The 14,058-nt window shown below is 47.5% G+C and overlaps 1 protein-coding gene across 2 annotated transcripts in view; it reads right to left on the bottom strand.

Moving 5' to 3' along the window:
- Positions 1-14,058, bottom strand: part of NHSL1 (NHS like 1) — a 150,248-nt gene that overhangs the window by 84,473 nt on the left and 51,717 nt on the right. For both annotated transcript variants that reach the window (XM_075554476.1, XM_075554477.1), the window contains exon 2: positions 1,417-1,569. In XM_075554476.1, coding sequence (XP_075410591.1) covers positions 1,417-1,569 — 153 coding nt within the window. The remainder of the gene's footprint in view (positions 1-1,416; positions 1,570-14,058) is intronic.

Here is a 14,058-nt window from a genome sequence, read left to right as displayed (position 1 = left end):
AACTGTCCAGTGGAATAGGAATCTTGGTCTTAATGTTTTAAGAAAAGGGCCCATGGGCGGATCTTACAAGTCATTCTCTCCTCCCCAAAGAACCCTTGATTTTTTGTCCCCTTTCTTTTATTTTTAAAATCATTTTATTGGGGGAACTTACAGCTCTTATCACAATCTTTACATACGTCTATTGTGTCAAGTGCATTTGTACATGTTTCCATCACCATTTTCATAACATTTTCTTTCTACTTGAGCCCTTGGTATTTAAATGAGCCCAGCTCATTTCCCCCCTTCCTTGCCTTCCCTCCCTCCCTCATGAACCCTCGATAATTTATAATTTTTTTTTCATGTCTTAACACCGTTTCCCTTCACCTACTTTCCTGTTGTCCGTCCCCCTGGGTAGGGGGTTATATGTAGATCATTGTTATCAGTTTCCCCTCCTGGTATGGCTACTCTCATGATTGGTCCTGAGGGGCTTATCTGTCCTGGATTCCCTGTTTCCAGCTCTGATCTGTACCCATGTACATGCTCTGGTCTAGACAGATTTGTAAGGTAGAATTGGGGTCATGACAGTGAGGGCCCTTCCATAAACCTTACCATCAGACATTTCTCCTCTTCTTCTTCTTCTTCTTCAGATCATTTTATTGGGGGCTCTTATAACAATCCATACATCACATTTCCTCATCTTAATGTTGATGAGGTGAAGTGGGAAAATGAGACTTTTCCACAAGAGCCAGGAGCGGTATTGTGAATTGCCTTCGAGTCGGCCTTTGACTTGGAGCAACCACACACGTTACCGATAGAGGTGCTCCTTAAGGCGGGTTCATCATCTGTATGGATGCAGTTCACCAGACCTAGCTTCTGCAGAGCAGATGGGTGGGTCTGAACTGCCAACCTCCAGCAGACCGCACTCCCCTTGTGCCACCCAGCTTTCAAAATACAGGAACACACTCCATAGTCCACGCGGACCCTGCCCTTCTGCGGACAGAGCCTCGGCTTCAGGGAGCCCAGCTGGGCACAGCCAACTTCCTAAAAGTGAACCGTTTGGCATGCCTGCAAAGTATCCACACTGCCCCTTTCCAAACCCAGCTCAGAACCCAACAGAACACACCATTAGAAAGCACCAGCTCTAAGAAATTTGCTTTGGATACTGGACAACAGCTTTAAAAGGCCCTGGAAAATTGCCATGTCAGCGGGGGTTTGTTTGGATTGCATAGGAGCTAAGGGGTTTCTCAACAAGAGTGGCTCTTTGAAGATAGATTTGCATACCCGTAAACAGGCGTGTTTCTATAAAGACGGAAGCATTTTAGGCGTGTATTAGGCTGTGAGTAAACAGATCTCTTTGGACCGGGAGTGGTAAGGTTTACATGCTCAGCTCTAACAGTTAGTCATCCCAGAACAAGTGGGCGAGGTCTGCCAACTTACCCCTTAGCACCGACTTGAGGTTCAGCTTGGCCTGGCGGTGCAGGTCTTCCACGCAGGGGGGTCTTGTGGTGGGGAGGAAGACGTTCTCCTGCTGGTGCCAGGGGGCAGTGTAATGGACTGTCCATCTGCTCTCCTCATCTAGGTTGGAAACAGCTGTGGAAAGAGAGGAGAAAAGCAGGGGTCAAACCGAGCTGCCTGGGCTCCAAATGTTTTAACCTCAGGTTGGTGTTTGAGTGGAACCTGTCAGTCAAAAAGAGCCAGCAAACACCCCAAAGTCAACTCCTTGGTCTCCAGTCCCTCCAAGCGCCCCTGCTGGGCCGGGGAGACCTGCACCTGTGGGTTTTCAAGACGAACTCTTTATGGCAAGAGCAAGCCTCGTCTTTCTGTGGCAGAGTGAACAGTGGCTTCGAACCTCTGGCTTGGTGGTGAGCCGCCCCGGATGTAACCAGTTCTTTGTCAACAACAAAATCCCTCATGGATGGCTATTGAGTCCATTCCAAGGCCCAGCGGCCCTAGAGGATGGAGTAGATCTGTCCCCTGTGGGTTTCCAAGACTAACTTTTTATGGGAGTTGAAAGCCTCTTCTTTCCCCTGCAAAGGGGGGGGCCAGAAACTCACTGCCACTGAATCCAGGCAGACTCACCACTAATTCTAAATGAGAGGAAGTCGCACCAGCTGAAACTATTAGGCCGGTCCGCCTGGCAATGTTTCCGGAGAATTGCTTGTTCTGTTAACTGTCTCCCAGAATTCCAGGGCCTCTCTCCACTCCAATGCTACAAAATGACTGTCAGAATTGACAGGGCCAACAGTTCTTACTTGAGTCCCCCACAACCGGTCAGAGTACCAGCAGACGTTAGCTTATCCGGACAGAAAACAAATGTCTCACCTGAAAGTTGGGACAAAATCTGGCTTGCGAAAGCAGTGGTTCTCAACCTGTGGGTCACGACCCTTACGGGGAGTCGAATGACCTTTTCACAGGGGTCACCCGATTCATAACAGTAGCAAAATTACAATTATGAAGTAGCAATGAAATAACTTTATGTTTGGGGGTCACCACAACATAAGGAACTGTATGGAAGGGTGGCAGCAGGAGGAAGGGTGAGAACCACTGCTCTAGAGCATTATTTAGAAACATTACTGCTGTCAAACCACAATTAGCTTCTAAAAAAATTCAGTGAGAACATTCCATCGATAGATTTAAGCAGTCTATCTAGTCTAAATGGGAATCAATTTGTGCTATAAAACAGTTTATTGTCTTCGTGAAATATAGTTCTTGATATTGCAACCAAGAACAACAACAAAGACACCCAAACAGAACATCCCGATTCCATTGACTTTTCCCAACGATGCCCATTTTGATTGAATTTCTCCCAGCATCAAACTGAACATACTATCAAAGGGGAAAGTGAGCATTAGTTCTTCTCCTTCTAGCATTTTCTTTTAATACCCACAGAGCTTGCAGCCCATTCCCCAGACAACACAATCTAAGGTGGGCCCCCCAAGGGAGCCCCAAAATGAGGCCAGCAGCAAAATCATAAATCAATACCATTTGTACATGGGCACTGTCCTGCAGACGGAAGAGGGGCTGGAGGCATACAAGGGCAAGTCCTGTGCATATAGAGAAAGGTGGCGAGACAAGTCTAAGAAGTTGAGCAAGCCTGGAGTAAGGAACACTGGGAGTAAGGGGCCAGTTTTTCCTGACTCCGCCCTATGGCATCAACAGTGGGCAAAACCTTTCAGAAGGTAACATGTGCCTAGAAACGAAACCATTAAAAAAGACGAGGCTAAGCTCACCACCACCGAGTCACTGCTGACTCATGATGGCCTACAGGACAGGGATGAACTGCCCGTGTGGATTTCCAAGACTGTAACTCTTTACTGGAGTAGAAAACCTTGTCTTACTCCAATGGCGCGGCTGGTGGTTTTGAACAGCTGACCTTGCTGCTAGCAGCCCAACTCGAAAAATCAGATTCTCAAAGTATAGTGAGCAGGCATGCCCACACGACTGTACCTACTACAGCACATTTAAAAGTAGTTGACTGCACCCCAAAGCACAGCTACTGAGGCTACTGTAAGGCTCAAAGGAAGGACCTTGCAACAGCCCTTAGCTCCTGGCAGAGCTCATGCAAAGCCTGGTAGTGACAGGGGCAGTGAGAACCGAACAGGGACTTCGCCTTTCTCTGCTCCCCAGACAACCTGAGCCACAGGTTCAGCCCCAGAAATCATCATTTCTGCAGGTTTTAGCCTAACCAGTCCTCTGAAGTGCAGCTTCCAAATAATTATGGCTTCACTAATCACACATTCTCCATACCTGGCTACATGGGGAATAACCACTCAGAACTAAGCGTCCTTTTAGGAGAGAAATGTCCCACTGGAAGCTTTGTGCCTTTCACGTTTGCCTGTAAATCAGGCACCTGGTGTGTCCTGCAAGTCCCCCTGCCCGCCCCCTCCCCCAGCACATGTTCCACTCGGTGAATGTCACTACTCATCTCCAAGCACAACACCCACAGAGACTCGATCGACTCGGAGCGCCCAACTGACTGACACGGGTGCCCCTCAAGACTCGCTAGGGTTAATTGTCATGATGTGTGCCGACGTCCATCTGCTTTTTGGATTTCATCCCCAGGCTGCGTAGCGAGGAAATCCTGAGAATGGCGGTGATCCCTATCTGCCCATGACAAATCACATCCAAGTAACTGGAGCCTGCAATCGCACCATAGGCCGACTGTGCAGCCACCAACTGGATCCCCTGAAAGGGCACTTGTCTCTCCCTGGAGTCACCACCGCCCCCTTCCAGGGCTGATTCTAATCAATCCATTCAGAGATGAGGCCCCAGTGCTCGTCTTTGTTGCTTCTCCACCACTGCCCCCACTCCTCCCACAGGTATCCAGCTTTGTGTGCCTGGCCCCCCAAAAGTAAGGTCAAATAAAAGGAAAGGAAATAAAACAAAACACTGAATGTGCAAAATTTCAATTTTTTTAAAGAAGAGCAGTACCTGGATGGAAGAAATTTAGACCAGAAGTAAATATACAAGGAAGCGTCACCCAACAACCATTCATTCGTCAACAGTTTATCCCTGAGCACTGTAATAGCTGACAGAGCACAGGGGGCCTCCAGGGGTCCCGTCCACCCAGAGACCACCCCTCCCTGAAGATGCATGGAAAACCAAAGAGCCAAAATACACTTCAGCCTCCAGCTGGGGCTGGCCACTTCCTTGAAATAAGTGTACTTCTTGATATAAAGTTCTTGTACATTTAAAAAACTGCATCAAAGGAAACAAAGTAAATATAAAGTGTTTTCCCCTCCTTCTTCAAAGGGGCTTTTCTTGATTTATTAATTTTTTTAATGAGAACCACAAAAGAAGCGAATGCCCTTAATCCCAACCACAAGGACCTGCGACGATCACATCACACTGCCCAGAAGTCAGCTCCAAAGCGCACTCGGTTAGCTGAACGTCTTTCAACCACGCCGAGGAGGACACTTTCCCTCGCGGGCTCCCCACTCAGAGCAGAGTGCAGCACGTTCAAGAGACACCCGCGGCGGAGAGACGCAACTACTTACTTTTCTTCTGGAAAAGTTTAATGAAAGACTTGATCTTTGCATTAATGAAGACCACCATTTCTGGGATGGCCACGGAAGAGTTTAGAGGCGTCAATCCCACGAGAAGCACAGCCCAGGAGGCAGGTGGGGAAGCGCTGGCCGGCTCCGGGTCCTGGCTACCTCCCCTCCCGGCTCCTCTCCTTAGGCATCTGGAGAGCCAGCTGAAGGAACGTGGAGGTTGAGTTTATGGTCGGGCGTCGGGCGGTTACAAACCATTAACCATCCTTGAACCTGAACAGCTCCCAGTGAAACCCAACCTGGGGCTGAGCGCAGCCAATTCGAACGTGCACAGGAGGAAAGAGAAAGCCAATCGGCTCCCAGGTACACGTCAGGCTTTCTGCCTCGGTGCCCAGTCACTCAGCTTCCTCTGCGAACAGATCCGAAGTGCGTCCTCTTGGGGGACCGCAAGAAGAGCGCAGATTTCCCCCCACAGAAGCTGGGGGGGGAGCAAATGTGTTCCCCATTTTCACTAGGCCCCAATGAAAGCGCAGATCTCTTTACTGGGGCTCACAAGCCTGCAAGCAATTCCTCCTTGATTCTGGGACTCCGCAGTTCATTCAGAATATAAAGGATCTGAATTGATTTGGGGGTGGCGTGGGGGAGCGGTGAGAGAAGAGCCGAACTATTGTTTCTGACCACGCCCCCAGGCCCAGCTTCCCAGACCCCAGGAACTGGTGGGGAGCAGTAAAACTTTACAACCAGAATCTTCCCGGCGCGCGGCCAACGCGTTTGCGTTTTGCTGCAAAGCAGGATGCTGGTCTCCCCCGCCTCCGCCGCCTCCCCACCCCCCACACCCCCACTCCCACCCCCGCCCCATAGAGAAGCAGCCTGGCAATTGCGCCGCAGTGTGATCTCATTTGCATTTCACAGCCCCCTCTGGCAGAGAGGTGGAGCGGGAGAAGAGAGAACTCTCCCCAAGCTAAAGGGGGGGAAATTAGATAAACTGCCCTAATTCCTTTCATCGCCCTCATACATTTAAGTATCACCTGAAGTGCCCCCTTTTGTAAGTGCCGAGTCTCCCGGGCACACAGAGCCCCGGGCGGGGGGAGGCAGCAGGAAGCACTGAGGAGCCTCCTGACTTGGCTGCTCGGCTGCTTTGCAGTTACCCCTGAGAAAACTTAGGACCAATGAGAGTCAGAAACGGAGCTCCCAGCAAGGTAAAGGGACAGGGATGGGAGGACTTGCCTCCAGACCAGGACATGCCAAGGGAGAGACAAAAGGCAAGGCTCTCACCTCCATCTAACCCCAACTCCCCTTCGAGAAGAGGGCCAACCTCTTACTGCATACAGCTTTCCACCAGACTTGTAACGGAATGGAAAAATGCAATAATTCACTAATTCGAAACATTTCGTTTATAACAAAAGCTCTTAGTCAAAGAATAAAATCTATATAAAGGGTTCCCTCCCTCCAGGGGACGCTTGGGAACGATTCCTCCTGAGGGGGGGCGGGCATATTTTTAAAACTCGTGTAACTTTTTTTTTTTTTTACAACCACAGCAAAAGCAAGCAGACAGAACAAGTTGTCAAAAGGCCAAGCGTGCGGAGAAGCCAACAATTAGGGTCACAAAATATATTTGTTGTGAGTAACCAACACTCCACTGAGGCAGCAGTGCCCCAAACTGCTAAGGCAGGTGCCGACTCACAGCGCCCCTATAGCACAGGGCAGACCTGCTTCTGTGAGTCCCGAGCCTGTCTCTCTCCAACGGAGCAGCTGGTGGTTTGGATCTGCCGACCTTGTAGACTGCAGCCCAACCCATAACCACTCTGCTGCTGGGGCTGCTGGGAAGCCTGCCGGTGACTAATTCTCCCAAGGAACCCAGCACCCGAGAGACGGACCTCCTCAAACCTGCTTAACAAGCCTCTTGTTTGACATGAGGGTGACCCCGGCTCCTCAATGGCTCAAGAACACTTCAGGCACCCCTACTCCGGGGCCCCAGAAATCTGGCTTCCAGGAGAATCACCAGAATCTCTCCACGGAGACAGCACACACACGTGGTCTGTTGCCACGGATGCTACCGCCGCTCTCCGATCAGGCTTTCTTTTCGCTTTGTTACACCGGCGTTCCACTGACAGGTGGCAAATGAAAAATGACGAAGCAGAGCGGTTACACACCAAACCAAACTCACTGCCATCGAGCCCCTAGCGCAGGGCAGAATGGCCCCACTGCATTTCCAAGAGTGCCACTCAGTACAAAACCTCGTCTTTCTCCCCAGGAGCAGCTGGTGGTTCCAAACCACCTGACCTTGGGGTTAGCAGCCCCACCCATATCCCACACACCAGCAGGGCTCCCTACAGGTCATAGAGCAGCCTTAAATTAGGGCGACTGATGAGCTTCCCCCGGGAAAACAAAGATAGAGGCAAGAGCGACAGAGCTGTGCCCAAGAGTAGCCTCCTGACCTCATTCCATTCCACGCACTGCCTTAGCTGGACACTCACAACCACTTGGCGGACAAGAGTAGAACTGCCCCCGCGAGTTTTCCAAGGGGCAGTAAGCCTCATCTTTCCCCCATGGGGCACCTTGGTGGGGTAGGAGTAACCCCCTGCGCTGCCAGGCTCCCTCCTCATTTCCTGACAGGCTGGCAGATCTGTGAGCAGCCATCTGCGTCCTCACAACCCGCCCGTCTTTCAGGTACGTGTGAGCGAACATGCTTCTGATGGGAGACAAAGTGCTCCCCCAAGAACCCAAGTCCCAACACTGCTGGATCCTCCAGAGCACACAGCCCGCCCGCCGTGTCGGGAACAAGGACGTCCACACCGCGGGCACTCTGACTCATCAAGAGGCGAGACCCCTGCCTTGTGGAGCTGACATCACGGAGGTCGACCGGGAGCACAATGCCCAGGGGTTTCTCCGCAGCCTGATAGTGGGGCCTTCCTTATGAGCCAGGCATAGTCAAAGAGGCGAGAAAACAAAGAAGCGATTCCCAGTAACGTACAAAGAAAAAATCTTGAGAATTTCCAGAACCAAAACCAATAAATAACTTAGCAAGTCACACCAAACAACACATAAAAGGTAAAACAGCACTGCTATATAATGTTTGTGGACACAGCTCCACGCCATGGCGACTCAATGCTGAGACACCGAGTGTCTCTCCAGGGTGGGAAGGAGCCTGGGGCACCTCAACAGAGATCACTGTAAGCATGGACTGCATGCAGTATCTCTTCTTGCCTTTTTCCATAACGGGCTTCCTCTCAGTTAGAGAAGGCAGGTGCTAATAGAGGCCTTTCAGTTAAAGCAAAGCTCCCTAAAGCAAACTTTTTAAAAGCAGGATACACGCTGTGTACATTTAAAAACCCACTGATGTTGTGTTGATTCCAGCACATTGAGATGATCCAGCATTTCAAAGGATGCAAATCTTTATGGGACCCAATAGCCTCACTTCTCCTGTGGAGCAATGGTGGGCTTGAACCGCTGACCTTGAGGTTAGCAGCTTGATGCTTACCTGACAGCACCACCAGCACTCCTAAGTATGTAGATTAAACTTTAAAAAAAGAAGGGAGGACTCAAACTCACTGCCATCGAGTTGATGCTCACTCACTGTGACCCTATGAGACAGGATCAAACTCTATGGGAACAGAAAGCCCCATTTTCCTTCCAAAGTGTGGCTGGTGGCTTTGAATTGCTGTCCTTTCCATTAGCAGTCCAACATGGAGGTGGTGAAAGAAAACCTGAGCAGGATGAAAGGGGTCTGGATTGGTGTAGAGGTGGTAAGGATAACGTAATAAACAGAAGACAGACCTTTCCAGTCAACGGAGCTCCCTAGAAAAGTATGCCCCGGGAGAACAGTTAAAGGAGAGGCAAAGTCATAATACTCATAAAGGAGACGAAGATATCAAAGCAAACATGGATGCAATGAATCCCATTGGCTCAAATTTTTAAAAGCGGGGGCCTCATTTAAAAAGTCAGGTGAGCAAAAAAAAAAAAAGTCAGGTGAGCTGGGAGGGTGGGTTGGAAAGGGGGAACCCATTACAAGGATCTACATGTGACCTCCTCCCTGGGGGATGGACAACAGAAAAGTGGGCGAAGGGAGACGTCGGACAGTGCAAGATATGACAAAATAATAATTTGTAAATTATCAAGGGTACATAAGGGATGGGGGAGCGGAGAAGGAGGGGGAAAATGAGGAGCTGCTGCCAGGGGCTTAGGTGGAGAACAATTGTTTTGAGATTGATGAGGGCAATGAATGTACAAATGTGCTTTACACAATTGATGTATGTATGCATTGTGGTAAGAGTTGTATGAGCCCCTAATAAAACGATTAAAAAAAAAAAGTCAGGTGAGCCATCAGGCAGTGAGAGATGTTTCCCCTCCACTCTCAAAAGAGAAATTTTCTCTCCTTTTAATAAAATGAACCGCACCAAGAGTCATCTGTCTGGGTGGCACACAAGGCTAACTCACTCCTCTATGACCAGAGGGCCTGGAGGTTACTAGCATCCCAGAGAGACTTCTGAGAACAAAGGTTTGGCAATTGACTTCTGAAAAGCCAATGGAAACCCTATGGCCCACGGCTGCCATCCCACACACACGGAATCACCTAATGTTGGAATCAGCTTGGATCAACTCACTTACGTATTTGTTGTTTTGTTATATCAATATCCAGAGGCCAGTTGCCTGCAAGTCAGTTCGTACTGTAAGGTAGGGCAGAAATGTGCTCTGTGGTTGTTTGACGGATGCAATTGACACACAGAGCCTAAAAAATTATGGATAACATTGCACAGAATGGGAATTCCAGAATACGTATTTCTGCTCATGTAGAACCTGTATATATGCCAAGAGGCACTCATTTGAACAAGAGTGTTCTATACTGTTTAAAATCTGGAATAATATGCATCAAGGTTGTATCTTTTTACCAAACTGATTCAATCTTTAGACTGAGCATATTAAAAAAATAGAAAGAAAAGCTTTCTAAAGGAAAAGACGGCATCAATGGCATCCGCATTGGAGGAAGATTCAGTAACAGCCTATGTATGATATACCTATGACACAATCTTGCTTGCCCAAATCAAGGAGAGCTTGAAGGACTTGCTGATGAAGATCAAGACTTACAGCCTTCAGTATGGATTGCAACTCAATGTCAACAAACCCTGGTGGTGTAGTAGTTACGAGTTGGGTTATGATCTGCATGGTTGGCAGTTCAAAACCACAAGCAGCTCCATGGGAGAAAGACTGGACTTTCTATTCCTGTAAGCAGTTACAGTCTCAGAGGCCAACAAGTGGTGGTGGTGGTGGTGGGGGGGGGGGTTGGTTTGCTTTGGTAAAGACCACCCAAATCCTCACAACAGGAGCAATAGGTAACATCATAATAAATAGAGAAAAGATTGATGTTGTCAAGGATTTCGTCTTGCTTGTATCCACGATCAATACCCCTGGAGCCACAGTCAAGAAATCAAATGGTGTACTGCACTGGTGTACTGCCTCAAGTGACCTTTTAAAAGCAAAGCGTTGAAGAGCAAAGTATGAACCTCAGTTCTAAGGTCTGTGGACCCAAGCCAGGATATTTTCAATCACCTCATATGTATGCAAAAGTTGGACTGGGAATAAGGAAGGCTGAAGAAGAACGGATGCCTTTCCATGACGGTGCTGGCCAAGAGTATTAACTGCAGACAGGTGGCCAGATGAATGAGCAAACCTGTCTGGGAGGAAGTACACCCAGAATAATGCTCCTGAGAAGCCAGGGGAAGAAACCACATGACGAGGAGCAGCCAGTCGTGGAAAAAGGGCAGTACGCTTCTCAAAGAAGAGTGTCAGAGAAAGAGAGGAAGCCCCTCTGGGAGATGAGTTGGTACCATGGCTCCGACAATGGGTTTCAACATAAAAAGAGTTCTGAGGATAGTGTGGCACTTATTAATTCTTTGTTTTTCCAGTTCTGTTGTACACAGGTTTGCTGGGAGTTGGAACCGACCGAGCGGCACCTGACAACAATTTAAAGGTCTATAACGTGTCTCCGGAATTATATATACCTGAGATAGGAACTTGACAAATTAAACCCTAGCTCTTTAATAAATAACCCTGTCACCACCCTTGCTTTCATCTTCAGCACAATATTAAAATACACCCTCATTATTTTTTATTAATAACAACAGATTATATGTTTCAACCTTAAAGCTAAGAGCACTGTTGTCTTTGGCTTAGAGAAACGGGGCTTCCAGCGTCCCCAGAGCTGACCCCTCCACCTCCTCATCCCCTTTACACACACTGCAGGCCCTCAGTGTGAGAAGCAAACGGATGGCACCTCAAGCCTTTCTTTTGAATCCGATAGCTTTTGTATATCCATTGTTAAATAACACTGTGAGAACTGCACTCCAGCAGGACATGCAGAAACAAGTCGGGTCTGGGTCATATAATAAGATTCACTCTGATGCGTGATGAATTGAAATGAAAATATGTTCTCCGTAAAGAAGTTCTGGTGATTACATGTTACTGCAAGGTCAGCATTTCAAAACTGCCAGATGCTCCTTAGGAGAAAGATGCACGGCTTTCGACTCCCATAAAGAGCTATGGGACTTGGAAACTCACAGGGGCAGTTCTCCCCTGTCCTACAGGGTTGCTCTGAGTCGTAATCGACTCAATGGCAGTGAGTTTGGTTTTCTGGACTCAGTAAAGAGGATTGCTGGTGATCTGTTTCTGAAAGATGAACCTAAGAAGTAGTTCAACTCTGCACAATTGGGGTCTTCACCATGAGGCTGAATCACCTCCTGGGCAACTGTAACAACAAAGAGACCCTCAACTTAAAAATCGATAAACAAATAAAATCCTCGTGGCCACAGGACCAGGTAGCACTGCTGTGGGTTTCTGAGACTAACTCTTCACAGCAGTAGAAAGCCTCATCTTTCTCCTGCAGGCTGGCGGGTGGTTTCAAACTGCTGATCTTGCAGGGAGCAGTCCAACCCATAATCTACTGAGCCACCTGGGCTGCTTGAGTGGTATAAAAGGTGAAGCACTTGGCTACAAAGGAAAGATTGATGGGTCAAGCCCGAGCAGAGGAGACTCAGAAGAAAGGCCTGAAGATCTGCCCTTCAAAGGTCCATGTCTTGAAGCCCCCTTTAGAGTAGTTCCACTCTGCAACACAGGGGGCCGACATGAGTTAGAATCACCTATCGATCGTTTCCTTCCTGCATTGAAGATCTCTGTGGGCTTCTCCGCTGCAGAAGGCAGAAAGGGGAGTAAGCCCGGACAAACCGCCTGTGCACTAATTGATCCTCAGCAAAGCCCAGCCCTTCCCATGGAACATTCCTTGGCCTACCCTCTTCTATAAATTGTGCTTTTACTTTGGTTGTTGATTTGGCTTAGGCTATTTTAGAAAATCAAAGTTAGCATCTAAAATAGAAGGCTGTACATGACTAAGTTAAATTTAAGTGCAGCCATTAGCTTGCCACAAGGTTAAAATACTTGCAATACCACTTTTAAAGCCACAGACACACCCCATTCATTCTATGCATTTCAGAGTTTGGGGGGCCTTGGAAATATCAGAGCAGCTAGACTCCAGGATCTATAACCCAGAACATGCACATTTAATGGGATAGGATTTGTGACATTTCTAACATGTAACTATTCATACAACATCTACTGAATAAACTTTGAGAATAAATCTTTAGTACTACAGAGAGTTATTTGTAGGTTGGACTTATCCTCTGTCTGTTAAGGAAGAAAGTCTTCCTCTAACTAACTTTCAGATAAAAGCATCATGGTTTATGATTTATAAACACTTTCATAGTAAGAACAATTACATGCAGTATGCAGCCCTTATTTATCAAGTAAATATCATTCTCTGATGCTATGCCGCAAACCAGCAATACAGGCGAGTGAACACATACAGTCATAAATGCATAAACACAAGAGTACATTTTCACACAGGATTAGGACTGCCAGGTAAAATACATGACACTCAGTTAAAGCTGAATTTCAGGTTAAACAAGAATAGTTTCCAGGTAAGTATTTCCCAAATATTGAAAGGACCTTTTTATACTAAATATGTAATGTACTATTTATATGAGACTTAAAATTAACTTAACATGCTATATCATTATTTACTAAATCTGACAACCCTAGTTTTAAAAAATCATTGAATATCTTAAGATAGTAAATGCTTGAAATAAGTAGTTTGACAAAAAAATCACTGGTCAGAAACGGTGAAAATTTATCCTTAAAAATTCCATGTGATGAAATTTTTTTAAAAGTCATTAAATTTCATCCATTAAGTAATACTAATTTACGAGACTCTAAAAAAAGTAGTTGACAAAACAGACTAAACCATTTTTTTTAAAAAAAACAAGGTGGATCCTTCTCACTGTGGGCTGCACGTGGTACCAGAGAAACACCTGCAACCTGAACACCAGGTAGTCAGTGCTCCCAGTGCTGCCTTCTCCTGAGACACCTTGCACCTCTTCAGCTCAGAGACCCCAGAGGCTACATCTTTTGGTGGCTGGGTACCATCTGCTTTCTTCACCTCATTTTCTTGTGTACCCATTTTGTCTTCAGCGATTATGGGGGGGGGGGGCGAGAGTCGTAGTGTGAGCACTGGGTGCCAGTCTGTTAGAACGGAGTATACTTGTATTGAGGGAGGTATGAGCTGAGGCCCAAGGTCCATCCCAGTGTCAGTGTATTGCCTTATAGATAAATGTACCCGGGCGAAAAAAAACAACGAACGAAATTAACTATGGGTTCTTGCTGTTTAAGGGGCCCTGGTGGTGGTGTGGGTTAGGAGTCAGATTGCTATACGAGGTCACTTATTCAAGCCCTCCATTGCTCTGTGGGCGAAAGAAGAAGTTGTTTGTTCCTGTAAAGAGTCACCGTTTCCAAAACCCGACCACGCTGGGTCACTGCGAGTCAGAAGCAACTCAACGGCAGTGCGTTTGGGTTGTGGTTTGGTGGCACTGTGATTAAAGCACTGCACTGTGACTGGATGGCAGTGGCTTTGAATTTGGGTTTGAGTTGGTGGCTGCAGCTGTTAAGAACTTATCTGCCAACAACCCCACCAATCACTCTTGTGCAGGAAGATGTGGCAGTCTGCTTCTGTAAAGTTCACAGCCTCAGAACAGAGGCTGTT

Source organism: Tenrec ecaudatus, chromosome 7 (genome assembly GCF_050624435.1).
Source record: "Tenrec ecaudatus isolate mTenEca1 chromosome 7, mTenEca1.hap1, whole genome shotgun sequence".
NCBI classification, from domain to species: domain Eukaryota; kingdom Metazoa; phylum Chordata; class Mammalia; order Afrosoricida; family Tenrecidae; genus Tenrec; species Tenrec ecaudatus.
The sequence above is the reverse complement of the archived record's forward strand: the minus strand, read 5'-3'. Positions and strand labels throughout refer to the sequence as shown.